Here is a 20,556-nt window from a genome sequence, read left to right on the forward strand (position 1 = left end):
AGGGTGCGGTGTGTGTGCAGGTTGTTGATGTGTGTCTTTTTTTGTTTTGTTTTGTTTTTTGCTTGGGGTTGGGGGATGTGCTGTGCTGGCAAAGTGGGTTGGATTGGTGTGTGGCTTTGAGGGTGTGTTTCTGTTGTATTGTGTGTGTGTGGTTTTGTCTGTCAAGGAGGTTTGTGGAGGGGGGTCTTTCTGTTGGTGAAATGTAAATGTGGTTGTAGGGGGTGTCAGCCTTTGTTGAGTGTTGTTTTTTTTTCCATGTTTTTTTTTTTTGTGTTGTGCTGAGGCAGCAGTGTTGTTTTAGATGGGCGGAAGGTTGAGGAGCACGTTCTTTGTCTGTCGGTATTTTTTGGCCGTTTCAGGGCTGCTGTAGGGGAATGCTGGAAGAGAAATGTGCTGTTGGAAGCAGCGCCATCTTTTTCCATTGGGCTGGGGTTCTGGGCATCCTGGAGGTGGGTGACGGCTTGCCTGAGGACGGGGATGGTTGTTTTAAGTTGGCGGAAGGGAGAAGAGCACGGTCTCGGGCCGTCGGGGGGTGATCCGGTATGTTTGGTCCATTTCAGGCCGGCTGCAGGGGAATGCTGGAACATTTATGCGCTGCAGGAATCAGCGCCGTCTTTTTTCCAGGTGCTCGGGGAATCCCCGAGGTGGGAGACAGCTTGCCTGAGGCTGGGGATGGTTGGGCACGTCCTTGGCCGCTTCGGCAAAAGGGGAAGAGGAAGGGGGTGGGGAGTTACCTGCAGCCGCCTGAGAAACCATGCATTCTTTGTTTGTTTTGTATTATTAGTTTGCATTTCTGTTGAAGAAAGAGTGGATGCCTTTCTAATGATGGAGGTGGTGCGTCGGTGTGCGGTTGTTTCGTTAGTTTGGCAGCCAGTCTCCAGCGATTCCTAGGCAGCTGTTTGCTGCTGGCTGGGTCGCGGGTAATCCTTCCAGCTGGGCCGCAGCTTGTCCTTGTCCCAGATGGTGACGGGCACGTTGTTTTCCGGCTCCTCTGACTCCATGTCAAGCGATCCCAAATATAGTCTTTGCTATGGGCCCTCTGGCACTCTTCAGTACTGGCATTAGGCATTTAAAAATTTCTCCTCCCCCCCCCCCCCCGGTCTATTTTTGCACATACCCACAGCAGGAATATTCTTCTCTCGTTCCAGCGGTGGTTCTGTGCTCTCCGTGCTGCACAGATAATGAGCCATTCTTCTGGGGAATGCTCCTCCCTTATTGTCAGGTAGTTTCCTCTGATTGGTCCGTCTTACGTTGCCTAGTGTTGCCTGGGAACGGTGTTGTGATGGTCCTTTGTGTTTCAGAATGTTGAGGGTGTTTTTTCTGATTGGTCCGTCATGCGAGGGCGGGGCAGAGAGACATGGTCAGTGTTCTGGCTTCACCACCATGAATCCATGAACAAAATTCCAAATAATACCGATGTACCATGTGGTTTAACAAAACCAGCCATCGCAAACTCGCTCAAACTGCGCCACTCCACAAACTCAATTGGTAGGGATGAATGTCCAGTCAGCAACAAAAGACCAATCCAGTTGCTGACAGCACCATCCAATAAGTAGAAAGAGTCTTGTTCTGATTACATTTTCAGAGAGTTATTTTGTCGTCAAACAGAGACAGATGCAGGGGTGCACCAGAAGTGAAGCTGAGTTTGAATTAAATATAAATGCCAGGGCTTTTTGCCACTGCTCTTTCTGCCACACTGCCCTTTGGGAGAAGGGAATGAAATGCTGGACTGTTTGAGGGAAGGGAAGGGGAGAGGGGAGATGCTGCAATGCAGGATTTGGGGGTAGAGAGAAAGAGAAGGGAGATGCTGAGCTTGGTGGAATCATGTGGAAGGGGCAGAAAAGAAGTGGCAGGAAAAGCTGAAAGGGAAAATCAATATCAAAGGCAGATGTAAGAAGAACGGTCGAAGACACAGGGAGAGAGAGTAGATATGGCAAATGAAGAGCAGACCTTGGAAAGACTTAGGTGAAAATGGACCCAAGAAAGCAGAAAAGAGAAAGTGGGACCAATGTGATTGGAAAAACAAAATGCCTAGACCACAGGCCTCCAAACTGTGCGCAGAAAGACCCTGGTATTCCGCAGCGAACTCTTGAGAGTGCTGTGGTGCATAGCTCCCTACTTTCTCCTCCGGCATCTGCCGCTTCCTGCTTCTTCCCTCACTGCCGCTGCAGTGCTTGCAGCTTACATTTTCGGGCATCCGCGATTCACACAGGCACTGCGGGGACTTCCCTGTGCCACGTCCAGCCCTTACAACAGGAAGTTGCATCAAAGAGGGCCGGACATGGCAGACTGGGAAGGCACAGGAGTGCCTATGTGAATCGCGGACAGCCTTAAAATGTAAACTTGCAAGCACTGCAGCGGCAGCGGGGGAAGGAGAAGGAAGCGGCAGCGATCCTGGACCTGCAGGAAGGAAAGTAGGAGCGATGCTGGATTTGGGGAAGGTGTGAGAGGAAGGGGCTGCAGGGAAAGGGAGACCTATGTGGCCGGGTAGGGTGCGGAGACCCATGTGGCCGGGGGGGGGGGGTTGCCGCAGAGACCCGTGTGGCGGGGGGTGGGGAGTGTACCGTGAACCGAAAAAGTTTGTGAATCCCTGGCCTAGACAACAAAGAAAAAGTATCTTATTTTGAATGTCAGCTTTGGGAAATGTTCACCTCTGTCTTTGCAAGAGGAAATGGTGTCTGACTTGAGGTTTTCAGTTAAATGTCTTTATTCATATTTCTATTTCTAATTTGTGGTCCCTTGTTCTGTATGTGATGGGAAATAACTATGTTTTCCCTGTGTGACTAAGAAGCAGTATTCTGTTAGTGCTATTTGCTGTAGCAGTCTTGCTTTTTCTGTTTTCCCCATAGGAGAAATATTGCTGATCTGTAGTGCAGCCTTTTCATAGGTAGGTTTGGTGTGAGTCCAGGCAGTGCTGTTATCGTGTGGTAGGTTTGTTATAGGCTCTGAATGAAGTAGGGCTTTGTATTGCTTCATAATGTACTGCATTTGGCAGTTGGCACTAGAAGGAAATTGTGTCGAGATTTAGCAGTCTTAGTCCCTACAGTTTGTGTAAAGGATGTTCAGGCTCATTTGGGGGGGGGGGGGGGGGGGAGGCAGTATAGTTATCATTTATATAGGGGAGAAACAAAGGTACCACCAGCTCTGGTAAAAGCATTGATATATATCACACAATGAAGCCAAAGCTTGTAATAGACTATGCATAACTCTTCCTCTATATGATTCCCCAATGTGTCTCTAACACATGAACCTTATCCGACCACATCAACTCCGTGTATTTTTTTCTCTACCGGAGATGGCAAACGCCTCTACGGTACAATGTAAGCCACATTGAGCCTGCAAATAGGTGGGAAAATGTGGGATATAAATGTAACAAATAATAATTTTAATAAAATAATACACACACATACCGGACTCTTCCTCCCCCTGTCTAATTCCCCCCTCCCCCCAACCGTACCTACCTTACATGTACCTCACTCTATTACAATATCACCTTGTATTGTTCACACCTTGTTATTTGTTTCAGACCGGATTTGGTTAATGCTGTTAATGGTACTATGTAAGCCACATTGAGCCTGCAAAAAGGTGGGAAAATGTGGGAATCAAAAGTAACAAATAAAATAAATATATACATAAAGAGAGAGAGAGAGGGAGGGGGGGACGGAGGGAGAAGAAGGATGGATGGATGGATCTGGAAATGGGAACAAGTAAAGGGATCAGGTTTGCAGACAATGCAAACACAAAATCATTCAAAGTTGTTAAATCACTTGCACAATGTGAGAAATTGAAGGAGGACCTTGCAAAATTGAGCATCCATATGTCAGAAGAAATTTAATGTGGACAGTTTCCAAATTATTGCTACATGATGCTAGGTTGCACATTAGGATTCACCAGCCAGGAAAAGGATCTAGGCATTGCTGTGGACAATTTGTTTAAATCTTCTGCTCATTGTGGAGTAGCAGCCTAAAAAGCAAAGTGAATGTTAGGAATTCTTAGGAAAGGAATAGAGGATAAATAAAGAGTATCATAATTTCTCTTTGTTTCTCCATGGAGGTATTATGTGCAATTCTGGTTGCTGTTTTGCAAGGGTGACTACAGTGATTAAGGGGATTGAGCAACTCTAATATGAGGAAAAGCTAAAGAGGTTAGGGCTCTGTAGTTCGGAGAAAAGACAGATAAGGGGAGATACGTTAGAGAGATCTATAAATTCCATACAAACATATTGTTTGTTTTATTCTTTCAAAAATTACAAAGACTAGGGGATATGCCGTGAAGTACATTTAAAACAAATAGGAGAAAATATTTTTTTAATTCAATGCTTAGTAAAGCTCTGGAACTCGTCCGAGGATGTGATAAAAGCTGTTAGTGTTATTGCCTATGAAGATGAGATGAGAGCACCATCTGTTCAGAGAATGGCTGACTGCATCTATTTTTTGTGTAAAGGAGTAGTGCCAGGGACCTTCCGAATTGGCATAAAAATCCTAGACCCAAATCACAGCCATCTTCTGAACATTCACATAGGTCAAGGTTAAAGCATTCTCAAAACTTCTTTTCAAGGCACTTATTCTAAGCACTGACCTGCACAGCCATCTCATGTGCTGTTTGCACCATCAAAGAAACCCTGCTTGGACAGTAGTACAGACTGCCACTACAAGTCATAGTAGCCATTTTGAGAGTAGAACTGACATGGGCAGGAGCAACTGGTGATAACTCCTGCCCTGACTACACTCCTAGATCACCAGGGATGGTATGGTATTGGGGGGGTACTCTTTGCATTCTTTTTTTTTTTTCCTCCAATGCAATTGCAAGTAATGTAGTTATGATCTTGCACAGTAGGCCTGTGGGTAAGGAGGAGAAGCAACTCCTGTTCACAGTTCAGCCAAATTACTAAGGTTTTAAGAAACATGCATACAGTGCCCTGGATATCCTGTACAGTGGGGTTGATAATAACTTGTGAATGGGGCTAAGAAAAACTTAGCCTTGACCCCATAGGGTTTACACATTGTCCCATTTGTTGCTTGAGCTATGATTTCTATTCCAAGAAACATTGCAATTGTCCCGAGTTTGGGAGTCGGTGAAATGGTCCAAGAGCCATTAGCTAATAAAAGCCAACTGCACTCTTTGGTAGTCCCTAAATATGTATTAGGAACATATTTAGGGACAGTATTTTCTGCTATTGAAGCAGTAAGGAGCTTGAATCACCTGTCACACAAAGGGTAGAATCCTTGCTCAAAGCCCACCTCTTCAATGTCGCCTTCAGCACCTAACCACCTACCTCTATTCAGGAAATCTAGACTGCCCCAACCTGACATTTCGTCCTTTAGATTGTAAGCTCCTTTGAGCAGGGACTGTCCTTCTTTGCTAAATTGTACAGCGCTGCTTAACCCTAGTAGCGCTCTAGAAATGTTAAGTAGTAGTAGTAGAAGAGAATAACCCTTTCTCTATCCAGGTAGGACTTACCGTCCTCTGAGTCTTTCCATTGAGGAGTTCCCTGTACAGCCAAATTCTTAGCAGCCAGAGGGAAGGCCAGTATGGGAGGCTAATGTTTTGTGTGTGCTCATCCAACAATCAACAGCTTGAGTAATATTGGCTGTTTCTGTGGTATAGTTTCAAGAGGCAAAGGGCAAAATGTAACAATAGTAGCCATAAAGGTTGGTGGAATAGGAGTACTTCTTTTATCTGAGATCACCTTGCTCCTTTTAAAATGATCAAGGAGCTCTTCACAGTGTATGAGATGTTCCTGGCTCCCAGGTATCCTCCTCAGGCAGGTAACCTTTCCAACATATCTGGCACAATATCTGATTGCTGACTCCTTTAGAGTCCACAGTGTGATCAACCTTGAATACTTCAGTAGTAACAGTCTTTTTATGTTTGCTGGTACTAGGATTTTTGATCTCTCTCTTGTACAACAGTGGGGAAGCTTTAGGAGGTTGCTCAGACAGTTCTGTAATCTCTTTAGTGGCAATAGTTTTTCTGGTGGTAAGTTTCCAATTGCATATTAGTTCTTGTAGACTTCATGCTCTCCACTTGTAGGATAATTTGGTCCTGCTTCTGAGAAATTCTTCAGGATTTCATGGATTTCTTCACCTTTCACCAAAGTTTCAACTTAGTGTCACTCACAGGCACCACTTTCTACTGGTCCTTTTCTGCAATTTTGGCCTTTTGACTGTGAAGCGTGGATCCACATTGAAAGCCCCTCATATTTGCAGTGGTGTGAGTGGTCGGGAGAAATTGGCTCAATTCAGTTCTTTCTCTGGAAAACCTTCACATAGTCTCCTGGCTGCAACTGGTGGCATGGCTCCACAGCTTAGTCTGGAAGAGCAGTGGCCACTTACGAATGATAAGACTGTATCACTGGATTAGACATTACGTGTAGGACAAGAGCTCATTCTTTACTAAATGCAACTCTGATGGGACATACATAGCGTAGAATGTTTCATGGATCTTCCAGTAACTACTATCTCATGGGACATTAGCATTGTCTTTCTGTTAGGGATACTCCTGAGACTCAGCTCAGACAAATGGTGAACGAACCCACGAGGGAGGGAGCCACGTTGGATCTGGTGCTCACGAATGGGGATAGTGTGTCAAATGTCCGAGTGGCTGCACACCTGGGAAACAGTGACCATCAAACGGTTTGTTTTGATATAACGGCTCATGTGGATGGCAGCCACTCTAAACTCAAAGTCCTGGATTTCAAGCGAGCTGACTTTAACAAAATGGAAGAATACCTAAGGAAGGAGCTGAGGGGCTGGGAGGACATACGAGAAGTGGAAGGACAGTGGTCCAGGCTAAAAGAAGTAATAAACAGGGCCACAGACCTTTATGTAAGGAGGGTAAATAAAAGCAAGAGAAAAAGGAAACCGATATGGTTTTCAAAGCAAGTGGCTGAGAAAATAAAGGCTAAAGAGTTAGCGTTCCAGAAATACAAAAAATCTCAAGTAGAGGAACACGGGGAGGAATACCGGATGAAACTGAAAGAAGCCAAGAGAGAGGTACGTCTGGCGAAGGCGCAAGCGGAAGAACAAATGGCTAGAAATGTACGGAGGGGAGACAAAAACTTCTTCAGGTATATTAGTGAAAGGAGAAAGACTAAAAAGGGGATTGTAAGACTAAAAGATACAGCAAAACGCTATGTAGAAAATGATGAAGAAAAAGCCAATTTGCTAAATAGATACTTTTGTTCTGTTTTTACTGAAGAAAATCCTGGGGAAGGACCGAGAGGGACTGGCAATAGTACACCTGAAAATGAACTGGATAAAGCACCGTTCACGGAAGAGAGTGTATATGAACAACTTGGAAAGCTAAATGTGGACAAAGCCATGGGGCCGGACGGGATCCACCCCAGAATACTGAGGGAACTCAGAGAGGTTCTGGCGGGTCCTCTTAAAGATTTGTTTAATAAATCCTTGGAGACGGGAGAGGTTCCGAGGGATTGGAGAACGGCGGAGGTGGTCCCTCTTCACAAAAGTGGGGATAGGGAAGAAGCTGGAAACTACAGGCCGGTAAGCCTCACTTCGGTTATTGGAAAAGTAATGGAAGCCATGCTGAAGGAAAGGATAGTGAATTTCCTGGAAGCCAATAAGTTGCAAGATCCAAGACAACATGGTTTCACCAAAGGGAAGTCGTGCCAAACGAATCTCATTGAATTCTTTGACTGGGTGACGGGAGAATTAAATCAAGGACGGGCTATGGACGTCATCTACTTAGATTTCAGCAAGGCTTTTGACACGGTTCCCCACAGGAGGCTCTTGAATAAACTAGAAGGGCTGAAGATAGGACCCGAAGTGGTAAACTGGATTAGGAACTGGTTGACGGGCAGACGCCAGAGGGTGGTGGTAAATGGAGTTCGCTCGGAGGAGGGAAAGGTGAGTAGTGGAGTGCCTCAGGGATCGGTGCTGGGGCCCATTCTGTTCAATATATTTGTGAGTGACATTGCCGAAGAGTTACAAGGTAAAGTTTGCCTTTTTGCGGATGACACCAAGATTTGCAACAGAGTGGACACCCCGGAGGGAGTGGAAAACATGAAAAAAGATCTGAAGAAGCTGGAAAAATGGTCTAACGTTTGGCAATTAAAATTCAATGCGAAGAAATGCAAAGTGATGCACTTAGGGAGTAGAAATCCAAGGGAGGCGTATGTGTTAGGTGGGGAGAGCCTGATAGACACGGACGGGGAGAGGGATCTTGGGGTGATAGTATCTGAGGACCTGAAGGCGATGAAACAGTGCGACAAGGCGGTGGCCGTAGCGAGAAGGTTGCTAGGCTGTATAGAGAGAGGTGTGACCAGCAGAAAAAAGGAGGTTTTAATGCCCCTGTATAAGACGTTGGTGAGGCCCCACCTGGAGTATTGTGTTCAGTTTTGGAGGCCGTACCTTGCGAAGGATGTTAAAAAAATGGAAGCGGTGCAAAGAAAAGCTACGAGGATGGTATGGGAGTTGCGTTCCAAGACGTATGAAGAGAGGCTTGCTGACCTGAACATGTATACTCTGGAGGAAAGGAGGAACAGGGGTGATATGATACAGACGTTCAAATATTTGAAAGGTATTAATCCGCAAACGAATCTTTTCCGGAGATGGGAAGGCGGTAGAACGAGAGGACATGAAATGAGATTGAAGGGGGGCAGACTCAGGAAAGATGTCAGGAAGTATTTCTTCACGGAGAGGGTGGTGAACGCTTGGAATGCCCTCCCGCGGGAGGTGGTGGAGATGAAAACGGTAACGGAATTCAAGCATGCGTGGGACAGGCATAAAGGAATCCTGTGCAGAAGGAATGGATCCACAGAAGCTTAACTGAAATTGGGTGGCAGGGGGAAGAGGGGTTGGTGGTTGAGAGGCTAGGATGGGGGAGGGCAGACTTTTTATACGGGGTCTGTGCCGGAGCCGGTGATGGGAGGAGGGACTGGTGGTTGGGAGATGGGAAATACTGCTGCACAGATTTATGCGGCTGTGCCCTGGAAAAGACAGGTACAAATCAGGGTAAGGTATACACATATGAGTTTATCGTGGGCAGACTAGATGGACCGTGCAGGTCTTTTTCTGCCGTCATCTACTATGTTACTATGTTACTATGTTATGACCTGCTGTATATCAAGTGCTATAAATAAATAAAAAAATAAACTAGTGGCAAGCTTTGCACTCAATTTAATTCTGTTTTCTGTTGACTCTTGGCAATCTTGTTTTCAGTATTCCATTTGTTCTTTCTACCTTCCCTGAGGTTTGAGGGTGATATGGGGTATGAAACTGATGTTTTATGCCTAAAGATTCCACTATCTGCTGTATAACTTTAGGAACAAAAGGAGTACCTCTGTCACTGGAGAGCCAGATGGGGACTCCCCAGGACAGAATAAAATGTTACATGAGTTATTTGCAACTGTAGCAGCATCAGCCTTGAAACAAAGATGTGCCTCAACCCAACCTGGAAAGAAACAGACCACTGCCAGAAAATACTTAACCCTTTGGCTTTTTGGTAGTTGAATAAAATCGATCTGCAAATTCAACAAGGGTTCTCATAGAGTGGGTCATGCTGTTGGCTGGACTTTACATGCTTTCCAATATTATGCTGTTTACAGTCCAGGCAAGTAATTCATACTTACTTCCTCTGCAACCTTGGCAAATTTGAGATTGTCAATCCTGTAAAACTTTATGTAACTTTCCTTCTTTGCCTTTATGCTCCTGGCCATGGTACATGGAGACAACATGGGGAAACAAAACATCAGGGGGGTACCCCGTGGCCAGTGAGGTTCTTCCATGGCCCATCAGGATGCAAGGTGCATCCATCCTGTCTCCAAGATTCAAGCTGTAATTGAGGTGACTCCTTTTGGGCTTGGAGTACCTGCTGGAGTGGAAGCAATGGAGACAACATAATAACTGTATACATGGGGTTCAGAGTACAGTTTTCACTCAGGATAGTAGCTTGGCCACTTGGTCAGCAAAAGAATTTCCTTTACAGACATCAGTCCAGTGACGTTCCTAGGGAGGGGCGGTCCGCCCCGGGTGCACGCCGCCGGGGGGGGGGGGGGGTGCCGCGCACGCCTGCCCTCCGTTGTTCCATTCTTCTTCTCTGCCCCGGAACAGGTTACATCCTGTTCCGGGGCAGAGAAGAAGCATGGAACAACGGAGGAAAGGCGCGCGCGGCACCCCCCCCCCCCCCCCCCCCGGCGGCGTGCACCCGGTGGGGGGGGGTTCCTTCGTGGGGGTGTCCTTTCGCCGGGGGGGGGGGGTCCGCGCTGCATCGGGGGGGGGGGCGCTGCACCTGGGGGGCGGGGCGAATCGGCGATCTGCCCCGGGTGCCAGCCCCCCTAGGAACGCCACTGCATCAGTCTAAGCCTTAGAGTGTCCTTCACATTTGACATTACAATTTCCTTGGGTCCCAGAATAGCAGTTAAAAGGCAGACACATAGGGATCTTCCTATGACTGTCCTATATGAATGGAATTACCTTCTCTTCAATTATTCTTTTGATTTAGCTATTATAAACAGCTCAGATGGAACCTGATAGGCAGTATAACAAATAATAAATACACTTGGAAACTTGAATAGGTTTTCCAAAAGAGGCTAAAAATCCCCTACTTTCCCAAATTTTTACAAAGTCGTGTGTTACTCCATATGCATAACAACTGTCGGTAAATATAGTGATGATAATGATCAGTAGCAATTTCACACACCTTAGTTAAGGCTACAAGTTCTGCTACCTGGGCTCTGTGTACCTCAAGTAAATAGGCACTCTCTACTACCTCTGAATGGGTCCAGAAAGCATATCCAGCCTTCAGTTGCCCTTTGGATTCGCTCAAACAAGAGCCATCGATAAGGAATTCAAAGTCTGGATTCAGAAAAGGAATCTTTTTTAAATCTAAGGATGATTTAGTAACCACTTCAACAAGCTGAACACAGTCATGGGGTTCTCCTTCCTCAGGTAATGACAACAGAGTGGCAGGATTAAGAGCACATCTTTGAACAGTAACATGAGATTGTGAAAGGAGTAAACGTTCACATTGAGTTTGTCATGCCACTAAAAGATATTGAGTCTTGACATGGTCGAGTAATGCCTCTACTACATGTGGGTCTTTTGCAACACAATATTTTCTGCTATTGATAGTAAGAGGGCTGCTGTGAACACAGCTTGCAAACATGGTGGATATCCTTGGTTACAGAGTTGAGAGTAGTACTGTAGTAAGCTATTGGTCTATTCTTCCCTTCATGTGATTAAGAACCCCAGAGGCAATGAAGTTTTGTTCATGGCAACAGAGCATGAAAGGAATAGTATAGTTGGGTAGACCCAAGGCAGGAGCAGTAGACAGTGCCTGTTTCAATTGTATGAGAGCCCCTTCTTCTACATACTAGGGCAGAGGCTCTTGAATTGTTCCTGAAAGGAGGTCTTGAAGTGATTTATGATAACAGCATAGTCCATGATCCTGTGTCTGCAATAGTTAATTATTCCAAGCAATTTCCTTAACTGCTTCTATGTGCTGAGTCTCAGTAGGGCCTGTATAGCAGCACTTCGTTTAGGCAGCAGTTCCCTGCTGCCACATCTAAGCATAAACCACAGATATGTAACTCTTGGCTGAAAGAATTGGAGTTATTTCCTGCATGCTTCCAGGCCTATGGAGTATAGGCAGATAAGGAGAGATATAGAGTCTTTGCTATAGGCCTATTTAGTGGGGGAGTGACAGCAGGTCATCAACAGTATGACAGCAGGTCATCAACATGCTGTACTAGGGTGGAACCTTTCTTCATCTGTAAAGGTTCCTACACTTTAGAGCTTGTGTAAATGCGTGATTCAGGTGTATCATTGGTCCCTGTAGGAGAAGGCAAAAAGAAATTGGCTCTCGGTCCAAAGGAATGCTAAAAAATATGCTTCTGAGATCTATGACTGTGTACTAAGTAAATTCTAGCTGGATTAAGTACAACTGAAAAAGAGAGGCAATAACGTTGTTCATTGCCCTCAAGTCTGCACAAACTTATAGACCTTTTTCCCCAGGCTTGGGTATGGGCAAGATGATTTTGTGGGATATATGACCCCTTGATCCAGTAAGTCTTGTATTAATACCTTCTTTAGCTTTGGGGTTAAGGGGATACTGTGGCACTCGAAGTAATGGCTTGGTGGGGTCCAAAATGACCTTGATTGGTTCAGTGTGTAGATGTCCTGCTTCATTTGGACTTGAGGCCCACAAGTCTGATGGGACTGTGAGAAGGTGTGCTTTCTGTTCAGGATCCAGCTCTCCCTTTGAGGGCTCATCAAGAGAAATGTACAGACGCTGATCTGGAACATGCAGGAGCACTCCATCATAAGTGCAGTTGATAGTATTTCTTTGGTGACATAAAAGGTCTTTTCCCATTAGGTTGGCAGGGAAGCTTTTTCTTGCAACTTGGAGCCTACTTACACAAGTACTGGCTCAGATATAGCATGTGAAACAGGGCTGCCAGACAACCCTTCTGCATAAACAATTTCCCCAGATAAGGAAGCAGTGGGAAACTCTGAACACTCTACAGTGAGAGGAATAAGAGAGTAGAGTGGGGCTTTTTGAGTTCTTTTCTGGGTTCTTCTTGATCAGGCACAGACGTTAGTAGTCTGCCATCCACTTCTGCCTCCTCATGTAAGTACAAGGTCTGGGCAATACTGGTCTCTGGAGGTCTATAAGAAACCTGCTCTGAGCATTGATCCCTCCAGTATTCTAGTTTTCCACACGGGGGAATATTCACCCTCTCCGGGAGTGGGGATTACTACTACTACTAATCATTTCTATAGCGCTATAGTCTCTGTTTTGTACCTGGGGTAATGTTAAGTGACTTGCCTAGGGTCACAAGGAGCTGCCTACCATTTGTCCCTGACAATAATCTTAGTGGATGTACATTTGCAGATTCCCTATCAGGTGGGAGCCACTGTGATGACAGGGCAGGCTTATGCCTGAGGTCAAGGTTTCTGTCATACACAGATTTCAATTGTGCAGAAGGCATAGCATTATACTTTGCTAGCTGCATAGCGTGAGCAGTCTTAACTTTAAGTTCTGACCATGAAAGCAAATACATCACCATGTGTTCCCTTGCTTTGCTGTTTGCCAGTCCCCCCTCATCTTTAAAGGAGACCCATCATTCTAATGGGTTCTGCTCTAAAGGGGTATTAAAGGAAGCCAGCCAGTCTGGCTGATATTGAAAAGGGATCTTACCATCTTTAAACTTTTTAGGACCATCTCTGTCTCCAGCCCCTCTTTGATAAGACAATAGAAGGCCCATTGGTTCATCCTCAGCCTCCCTCTCCCCTTTGTACTCAGGAGAGAGAGCTGAGTACAGAGATGTAGTGCATTTCTGTTTGAAATAATCTGCTTTAGTTCAAAATAATCTGCTTTAGTTTTGATTTCAGCCATCTTTTTCAACATTTCACCTTTATCTGTAGTCACTTGTTTATTCATGGTATCCTTCAGTCCTGACAAGGCATGTGCCTCGTACCTTTTAGAACCTTCCTTGTACCACCCGAAATACTGTACCCATTGATGCTGTTCCATTTTCTTAGTTTCCAAGGTGTCCCTCAAATGTACAAGAGCATCAAGTTAAATGTGCCTTCAATGGGAAAACATAAAGGTGGGTTGTCCCTCATGAAACAGTTCCATTTTTTAAAGGTATTTACAAGTGACTGGGCCATAATTAGCACTCATGTAAGTGTCGACCCCGAAAGTGAATGAAGTCACTAACATCCTGTGCCTATGTACTCCTCTGCTAGGGACACTTTTCCTGCCCCCCCCCCCCCCCCCCCCACAAAAACCTCAGACAGCCTCTCTGATTCCACAGCGTATGGAATCTCTTCAGGGTGGATTATGCCCACTCCTGTCAGACTTTGTCCAGTGTGGGATCTGCCCACTTCTAACAGTATTCAGGGTGTGTACTGCCCACTCCTGCCAGAGCTTGTCCAGAGTGGGTTCCACCCGCTTCTGTTGGAGTCAGTTTACCTTTTGTCTCCTAAGCTAGAAGACCACACCAGAATCTGCTGCTTGAATTCTACATCAAGGGTAAGGACCCTTACCTAGAGACCCTCTGGAACCAAGTAAATGGAGCCCGTTCACCCCAAAATAAGATGTGTGAAGCCTAGTAATCTAAACGGGTAGTACAGAAAGTAAATGGAACTAATCAATGAACCTTTAGTAATACTGCCAATGAAAATTTGGCTTTATTTGGCTACTGATTGAACCTAACAGAATAAATTGGTACACTTGAACGTACAAACCCCTTGGATCAAAATGAATAGGTAAAGTTTCATTTAGTTATCAGAATCATCAACATCAATGATTAAAATGAAAACAGGAGACAAGGGATACAAAATCTCAATGGGAGGATTTGAAGCTTCAGGCATTTTCCTTTCAACAAACACCACCTGTATTTTAAGGCTCTCCTGTGTAAGCTTTAATCAAAGTTTCAACTGCAATATTCAAGTTGGTCACAAGGTGGCAGTGTTGTACAGCTAATGCAGCAGACTTGCAGCCTCAACATCAGTTATGGAGACAAAGATTTAGCTCGCCTAATAGCAAGTAGGTAATTGGGGATTTTTTTTTTTAAAACCATGGAAGAGAACAGGGCTATCACAGAAAGATAAAGAAACAACCAAGCAGAAGTAATAGTAGACAAGTAAGCATAACACTGACTGTCAAACAAAAACACCAGGAATTTGTATTGTATTGTAACATTTATACCCCGCGCTTTCCCACTTATTAGCAGGTTCAATGCGGCTTACAAATATAACAGGTTAAAACAACTGAATATAGTATATAAAGATGTGGGCAATAAAAAGTGGGTAAGTAAGATGGATAAGGGAGGAAGGTGGTAGAGGTAGGGAGTGGGAAGAGGGTGTAAATTGGGATAGTGTGTTGTAATTAAGGAAAAATGTATAATGATAGCTGGAAGAGGGATGAAATCAAAAAGGGGTAAAAGAGGAAGCATATTTCAGGTTCTGTCATAAGGTCAGATCCGGGAGGTGCAGAAGGATCTTAATTTAAGTCGTCCTTTGTGTAGGCTTGCTTGAAGAGGTAAGTTTTTAGCAGCTTCCAGAAGGGTAAATGGTTATTGACTGTTAATATGTAGACATGACGTACTTACACAGAACAATTTAGGAATTCCACATTATACACAACATTGAATCCTCACAATAATGACTTCACAGCAGTGCTAAAAATAAATTCAATTCATCCATGTTCCATAAACTACTAGCCTGTTGCACCACCACCACTTAGCAGAACTCAAATAAGAAAAAAAAGGCAGAATAATCCTTGATCCAAACACAGTGATCAGGGTGTTGGCCATTCGAGTCACGACATATGTGGATCTGTAAGTATTTATCTTGAATCAAGAATGCTGTGAAAAAGAATTAGTCTAAAAAGTCATTACAATACGATTTGCTTTCTTTATTCCTGTGTACAGTGATATTGCCAGCAATGGAAGAATTTCAGAACCCAGAGAGACAGAGTGTCTCCCTGAATCATATAATCTCCAAATTACAATCAGCAAAGCTTGCCTTTTTATAACCCAAAATTTGTCAAAACAGCTAAGATAAACAAGGATCACAGAAAAGCAGAATACAGATGATGTTCTTGCATTGATATGTTACAAGAGGTGGAATTTTTTTTTCTGTTGCCACCACCTAACTAACCAATATCTTGTTACTTCTCGTTTCTGGAGATCATACTGTTTTTCTCTCCTTGATACGTGTCTTGCTTAAGTTTGCAGTTGGTTAGCTCTATAGTTCTGTCTAAAACTAATTTTTAAGGTATATTTTCTTAAAGCACAAAATTTTAACTCTTCCACAAAAACTGCTGACTGAATCCTACAACTTGATGTAGCATGTTGTGGTTTACTCTGATAATCCAGTGAAGCAACTGAGTGAGAGGAGGAGAAGGTACATAAATACTATTTGAAGAAGGAATTCTAATTATGTTTCCTGTACAAATTTCCTTACACTGGAATACTCAATGCAGAATTTAAATTAATAGGAAGTATCTGGTGATCCAACTTACAATGCAATAGGTGAAGACCATTGTATATTATATATTAAATTGTCTTTCATTTTATGTTGCAGACTTTTATAGTATTGAATAGAGGGAAGGCAATCTTCCGATTCAGTGCCACATCTGCCTTGTACATTTTAACTCCTTTCAATCCTCTTAGAAAACTGGCTATTAAAGTTTTGGTACATTCATATCCTTTTTAAGTGGTTGATTTAAATGTAGTACTGCAAAATAATTGGTTCCTTATTCTCTAAATTTGTTCTATTATGTTATAACTTGTGAACATATTATTTTCTGATATATAAAATGTGCTTGTTGTAGAAACTCAGAGCCACCTAGGTTATTGAATTCTAGCTGTTTATGTAATGTGATGATTTGTTCATCTATTAATTGATGTCCTGAGATGTATTTTCCGGTAACCTGATTTAAGATATTTGGGTATGTATTCACTAAAGTCCTGTAAGCCTTAATGTTAACATAGGTGATGTGTGTTTGTGTGTGTGTGTGTGTGTGTGTGTGTGTGTTAGTTATTTAGGGAATAGGCCCCTCAGGATAGAATGGGCCCACATTAAATAACATGTATGTTAATTTTCAGTTAAGCTACTCTGAACCAGTCATTCATGAATAGACCTCTTTATAATCATTTTACTAGCTAATATCACAAAATCATTGATGAATTTTAAGATATTAACAACTAAAATGTAGGGAGCTGATCTACTAAGGTTCAGTAACCCACACTATCATTACCTTAGGTTATGCGCGTTTAGTCCTTTTCGATCCCCATTATTTTCATTTAGGGAATTCACTAAAAAAGGCATATCAAACTATGGTAAATGGTAGTGTGGGCTAGTATGCTTTAGTGAATTATTCCTTAAATGTTAGTGTCTGCTGTTGTATTATGAGACTTTTCATTTAGATTCCTTGACTAAACTCTACCTTATTCAGCATGCTCATTATGTGCACTATTTTGACCAACTGTGTGTTCATGACACTGAGCAACCCTCCCGAATGGGCCAAGAATGTAGAGTAAGTGAATACATTCTCTGTAAAATTATTGTTGCACTAAGAACTTCAAAATATTGTGGCCTTTGTTGTGACTTAAAATCAGAGAATGCCTGGAAGGAGAGACTTCTTCAGACTGTCACTAGATCAAGCTTTATCATCACTGGCAACTGATCATTCTCCGAGAACAAGCAGGGCATTAAGTGGGTAATGCAGCACCTTGTTGCCCCTGTCTGGGCTATATGACAAGCCAAAATATATTTTATGGAGTGCGAGACATGCTCCACTGCGCAGGTGCCTTTCCGCCTGCCGTTTGGGCACAGTTACTGCAGATTAAGATTCCTTTATTTTCCTTCCACTAGGCTGCATTTAGGCCTGGTCTCTGGTCAGATCTTTCCCATTTTTTTTTTCCTGGTGCCTTGCCCCTTTTTCAGGCACCATCACATCTTTTGATTTAGCGTCAGAAGTTTTTCTGTCCCTGTCCTCTAAAGCTGTCAGTGACTTTAAGCACTGTACCCAGTGCAATCGGACAATCTCTAGCACGGACACCCATTCCTGGTGTCTTCAGTGTCTAGGGCCTGACCATAGCCCTGCTAATTGTGACTTTCGTCTTTGTATGAAGAAAAGGACTCAACTGTCCAGAGAGGCTCAACGAGAAAAGGTTTTTGGAGCCAAGTTCGTGTCCTCAGTGTTGACATCGGCATTGGTCCCTATGGCTGCCTCAAGGCTCAGAGACCCTGGGAGCAGTAGTACGTCGAGTGGGTCTGCATGTCTCGTCGCCGACTGCTGGACAGGGCCCCCGGGACTGACCAGCATTGCACCCGATCTTGAGGCGACGTGAGGTTTTGACATTGTCTTCGTTGGCATCGAGGAGTCTCGACACCAAGCTTCATGCAAAGGCCAAGAAGTATCGGCATCTGTCATCCTCGTCACATGGAGTCGGGAGCTCTGGGGTGTCGAGGGGCTCAGCACCCGAGAAGCATCATGCCGGTAGGAAGCCCCTCTATCCAGGAGATGCTGGTGTGCCTGTCTCCAGAAAGCCAGGACCCGACTCCTGTCTCAGTCCCATCAGTTCTGCAGTCTGTCTCGGAGTCAACGCCCCAGTCTTTCCCAGTGTTGACCCTCGATGAGTGTATCCGGACCTTGCTCCCTGAGCTTCTGGATGGCATCTTGCAGCTGTGTGCATCGGTATTGGGGGTGCTTGCGCTTAGCTTCCAGCCCGCTGTGGCCCCGCTTGGCCCTCAGGCTGCAGTGCATCATCCAGAGCTACGTTCGGCCCCGGTGTTGACAGCCATCCAAGCTGGTACCCTTTCAACATTGGTGGAGTCAAGGTGGGAGCTGACTCCTCGACGCTTCTCTTGAGGACACGGTTCTTCCAGGTAGAGGCAGGCTCATCCCAAGCCATCCCATGAGGAGTTTTTAGAATTTTCACCGATGAGGTATGCTCCTGGAAGTTAGAGGAGGATCCACGGTACTTTTCAGAGGATGAATCCTATGGCATCCACCCTGAACCCTCCCCTCCACTTGAAAGGAGAAATTCTTCTCTGGAGAGCTTTTCGTTCCCTTCTTTTGTAAAGGAAATGGCTGAGGCTATTCCATTTCGTTTGGAAGTGGAGGACAAGCCCAGGGCTAAGATGCTTGAGGGTCCTAGTCTACACGTCTCCATCCAGGGAGACTGTGACTGTCCCTCTCCACGAAGTACTCCAGGAAGTCCTCAATAGGAACTGGGAGTCCCCTCTGTTGGTCCCTGTCATGCCCAAGAAGGTTGACACCCAGTACCGGATCAACAGTACACCTGGCTTGGATAGGTCTTGGTTGCCTCACAATTCCATAGTGGTGGAGTCTGCTCTCAAAAGAGCCAGGAGTTCTAAAGACTATGCCTCGGCACCCCCATGCAGAGAAAATAGGACCTTGGACTCTTGGGAGGAAGGTGTTCCAGGCCTCAATGCTCGTGCCCCATATACAATCTTTACGAGCATTTACTTGCGGGACTCGGTGCGCAAGTTGATGGACTTGGCAGACTCTCTCCCACCGGAGCAGGCCAAGTCAGTGTGCCAGTTGACCAAGCAGCAGAAGACATGTCAAATTCTTGACCAGGGGCACCTGTGACACTTTCGACGTGGCTTCCAGGATCTCTGCTTAGATATAGCAATGCACAGACTCATGGCTGCGGGTTTCTGACTTGGAACAGTCGGTTCAACAGAGTTTGGCGGATATCCCATGCTGGGGGTAACCTTTTTGGAGAGAAGGTTCAGGAGGTCACTGACCAAATCAAAAAGCGTATTGATGCCATCTCTTCTCTCTCCCTCTGGCACCTTCTGCCTCAGCCTCCTCAGCTAGGAAGTCTTTTGGCAAGTTGAAGAGGGATGCCTACTATTCAGAGAGACATAGGTACATCACTTCCTCTCACCGGCCTGCTCAGACGCAACCCCAGTGTGCTTGTTCTCGTCAACAGCATGCACCGAAAGCCCCTGCTGCTCCCCTGTTTAAGCAAGGGGTGAGCTTTTGACTAACTCCAGCAGAGCATAGCCACTGTCAAAGTGTCCGCACTGGATGACCTGCCAGTGGGGGGAGGCTGAAGTTTTTCCACAGAAGGTGGCCCCTTACAACCTCTGACTGGTTCTCCAAATAGTTGGTCTCGGATACGCACTAAATTGGCTTTGAAAACCTTCAAATTGTCCACTGAGAGCTCGTTAGTTCAGCTCTCAGCTCGAGCAGGTACTTACAGAGGAACTGTCTGTCCTTCTGCTGGCCCATGTGGTCAAACCCGTTCCACGGGGGAGGAAGGGCGGGGATTCTATTCCAGGTAAAGCAGGGGAGATGCACCCCATCCTAGACATAAGGACCCTGAAGAAATTCCTGGTCAAAAGTTCAGGATAGTTTCCCTGGGCACCCTTCTCCCCATGATTCAGGAAAATGATTGGCTATGCTCTCTGGATTTAAAGGATGCATATACTTACATTCTGATACTTCCAACCCACCGGAAGTATCTTCAGTTTCGGCTGGGAACACATCACTACCAGTACCGTGTGTTGCCTTTTGGCCTCGTGTCAGCTCCCAGGGTATTTACAAAATGTCTAGCGGTAGTCACAGCATCGCTATGCAAACTGGGAGTCCATGTGTTCTCTTACCTCAACGATTGGCTGGTAAAGAGCAAGTCGGAGGGCAGTGCTCGGGAATCCATGTGGAGAGCTGTTCGGGTACTAGAACTACTAGGGTTGCTTATAAAGTACCCCAAGTCCCATGTTCACCCTGTACAACAATCGGAATTCATTGGAGCCCTGCTCAATACGCAGATGGTTCAAGCCTTCCTCCCAGGACCGAGGGAAGACAATCTAGTTGCATTGGCCTCTCATGTTTGAGCCTCTCAGCAGTTCACGGCTTGGCAGATGTTGAGATTGTTAGGCCATATGGCTTCCACAGTTTTTGTGACACCCAATGGACCCTATCCTTTTAGTGGTACCAGGCTATGGGAGATCTGGAAGATGTCATCCGAGTGTCTCCAGACCTTGTTCACTCTCTACTCTGGTGGACTGATCCAATTTGACCCTGAGACTTCCATTCCAAATT

The 20,556-nt window shown here is 45.1% G+C and overlaps 1 protein-coding gene across 1 annotated transcript in view; it reads left to right on the forward strand.

Annotated features, from left to right (window-relative positions):
• LOC115473687 (sodium channel protein type 2 subunit alpha-like) overlaps window positions 1-20,556 on the forward strand; it is a 381,519-nt gene that overhangs the window by 40,391 nt on the left and 320,572 nt on the right. Inside the window, exons 4-5 of the mRNA XM_030208710.1 lie at window positions 16,056-16,174; window positions 16,921-17,010. Of these exons, the coding sequence (XP_030064570.1) occupies window positions 16,056-16,174; window positions 16,921-17,010 (209 nt within the window). The remainder of the gene's footprint in view (window positions 1-16,055; window positions 16,175-16,920; window positions 17,011-20,556) is intronic.

Source organism: Microcaecilia unicolor, chromosome 7 (assembly GCF_901765095.1).
Source record: "Microcaecilia unicolor chromosome 7, aMicUni1.1, whole genome shotgun sequence".
Lineage (NCBI taxonomy): Eukaryota > Metazoa > Chordata > Amphibia > Gymnophiona > Siphonopidae > Microcaecilia > Microcaecilia unicolor.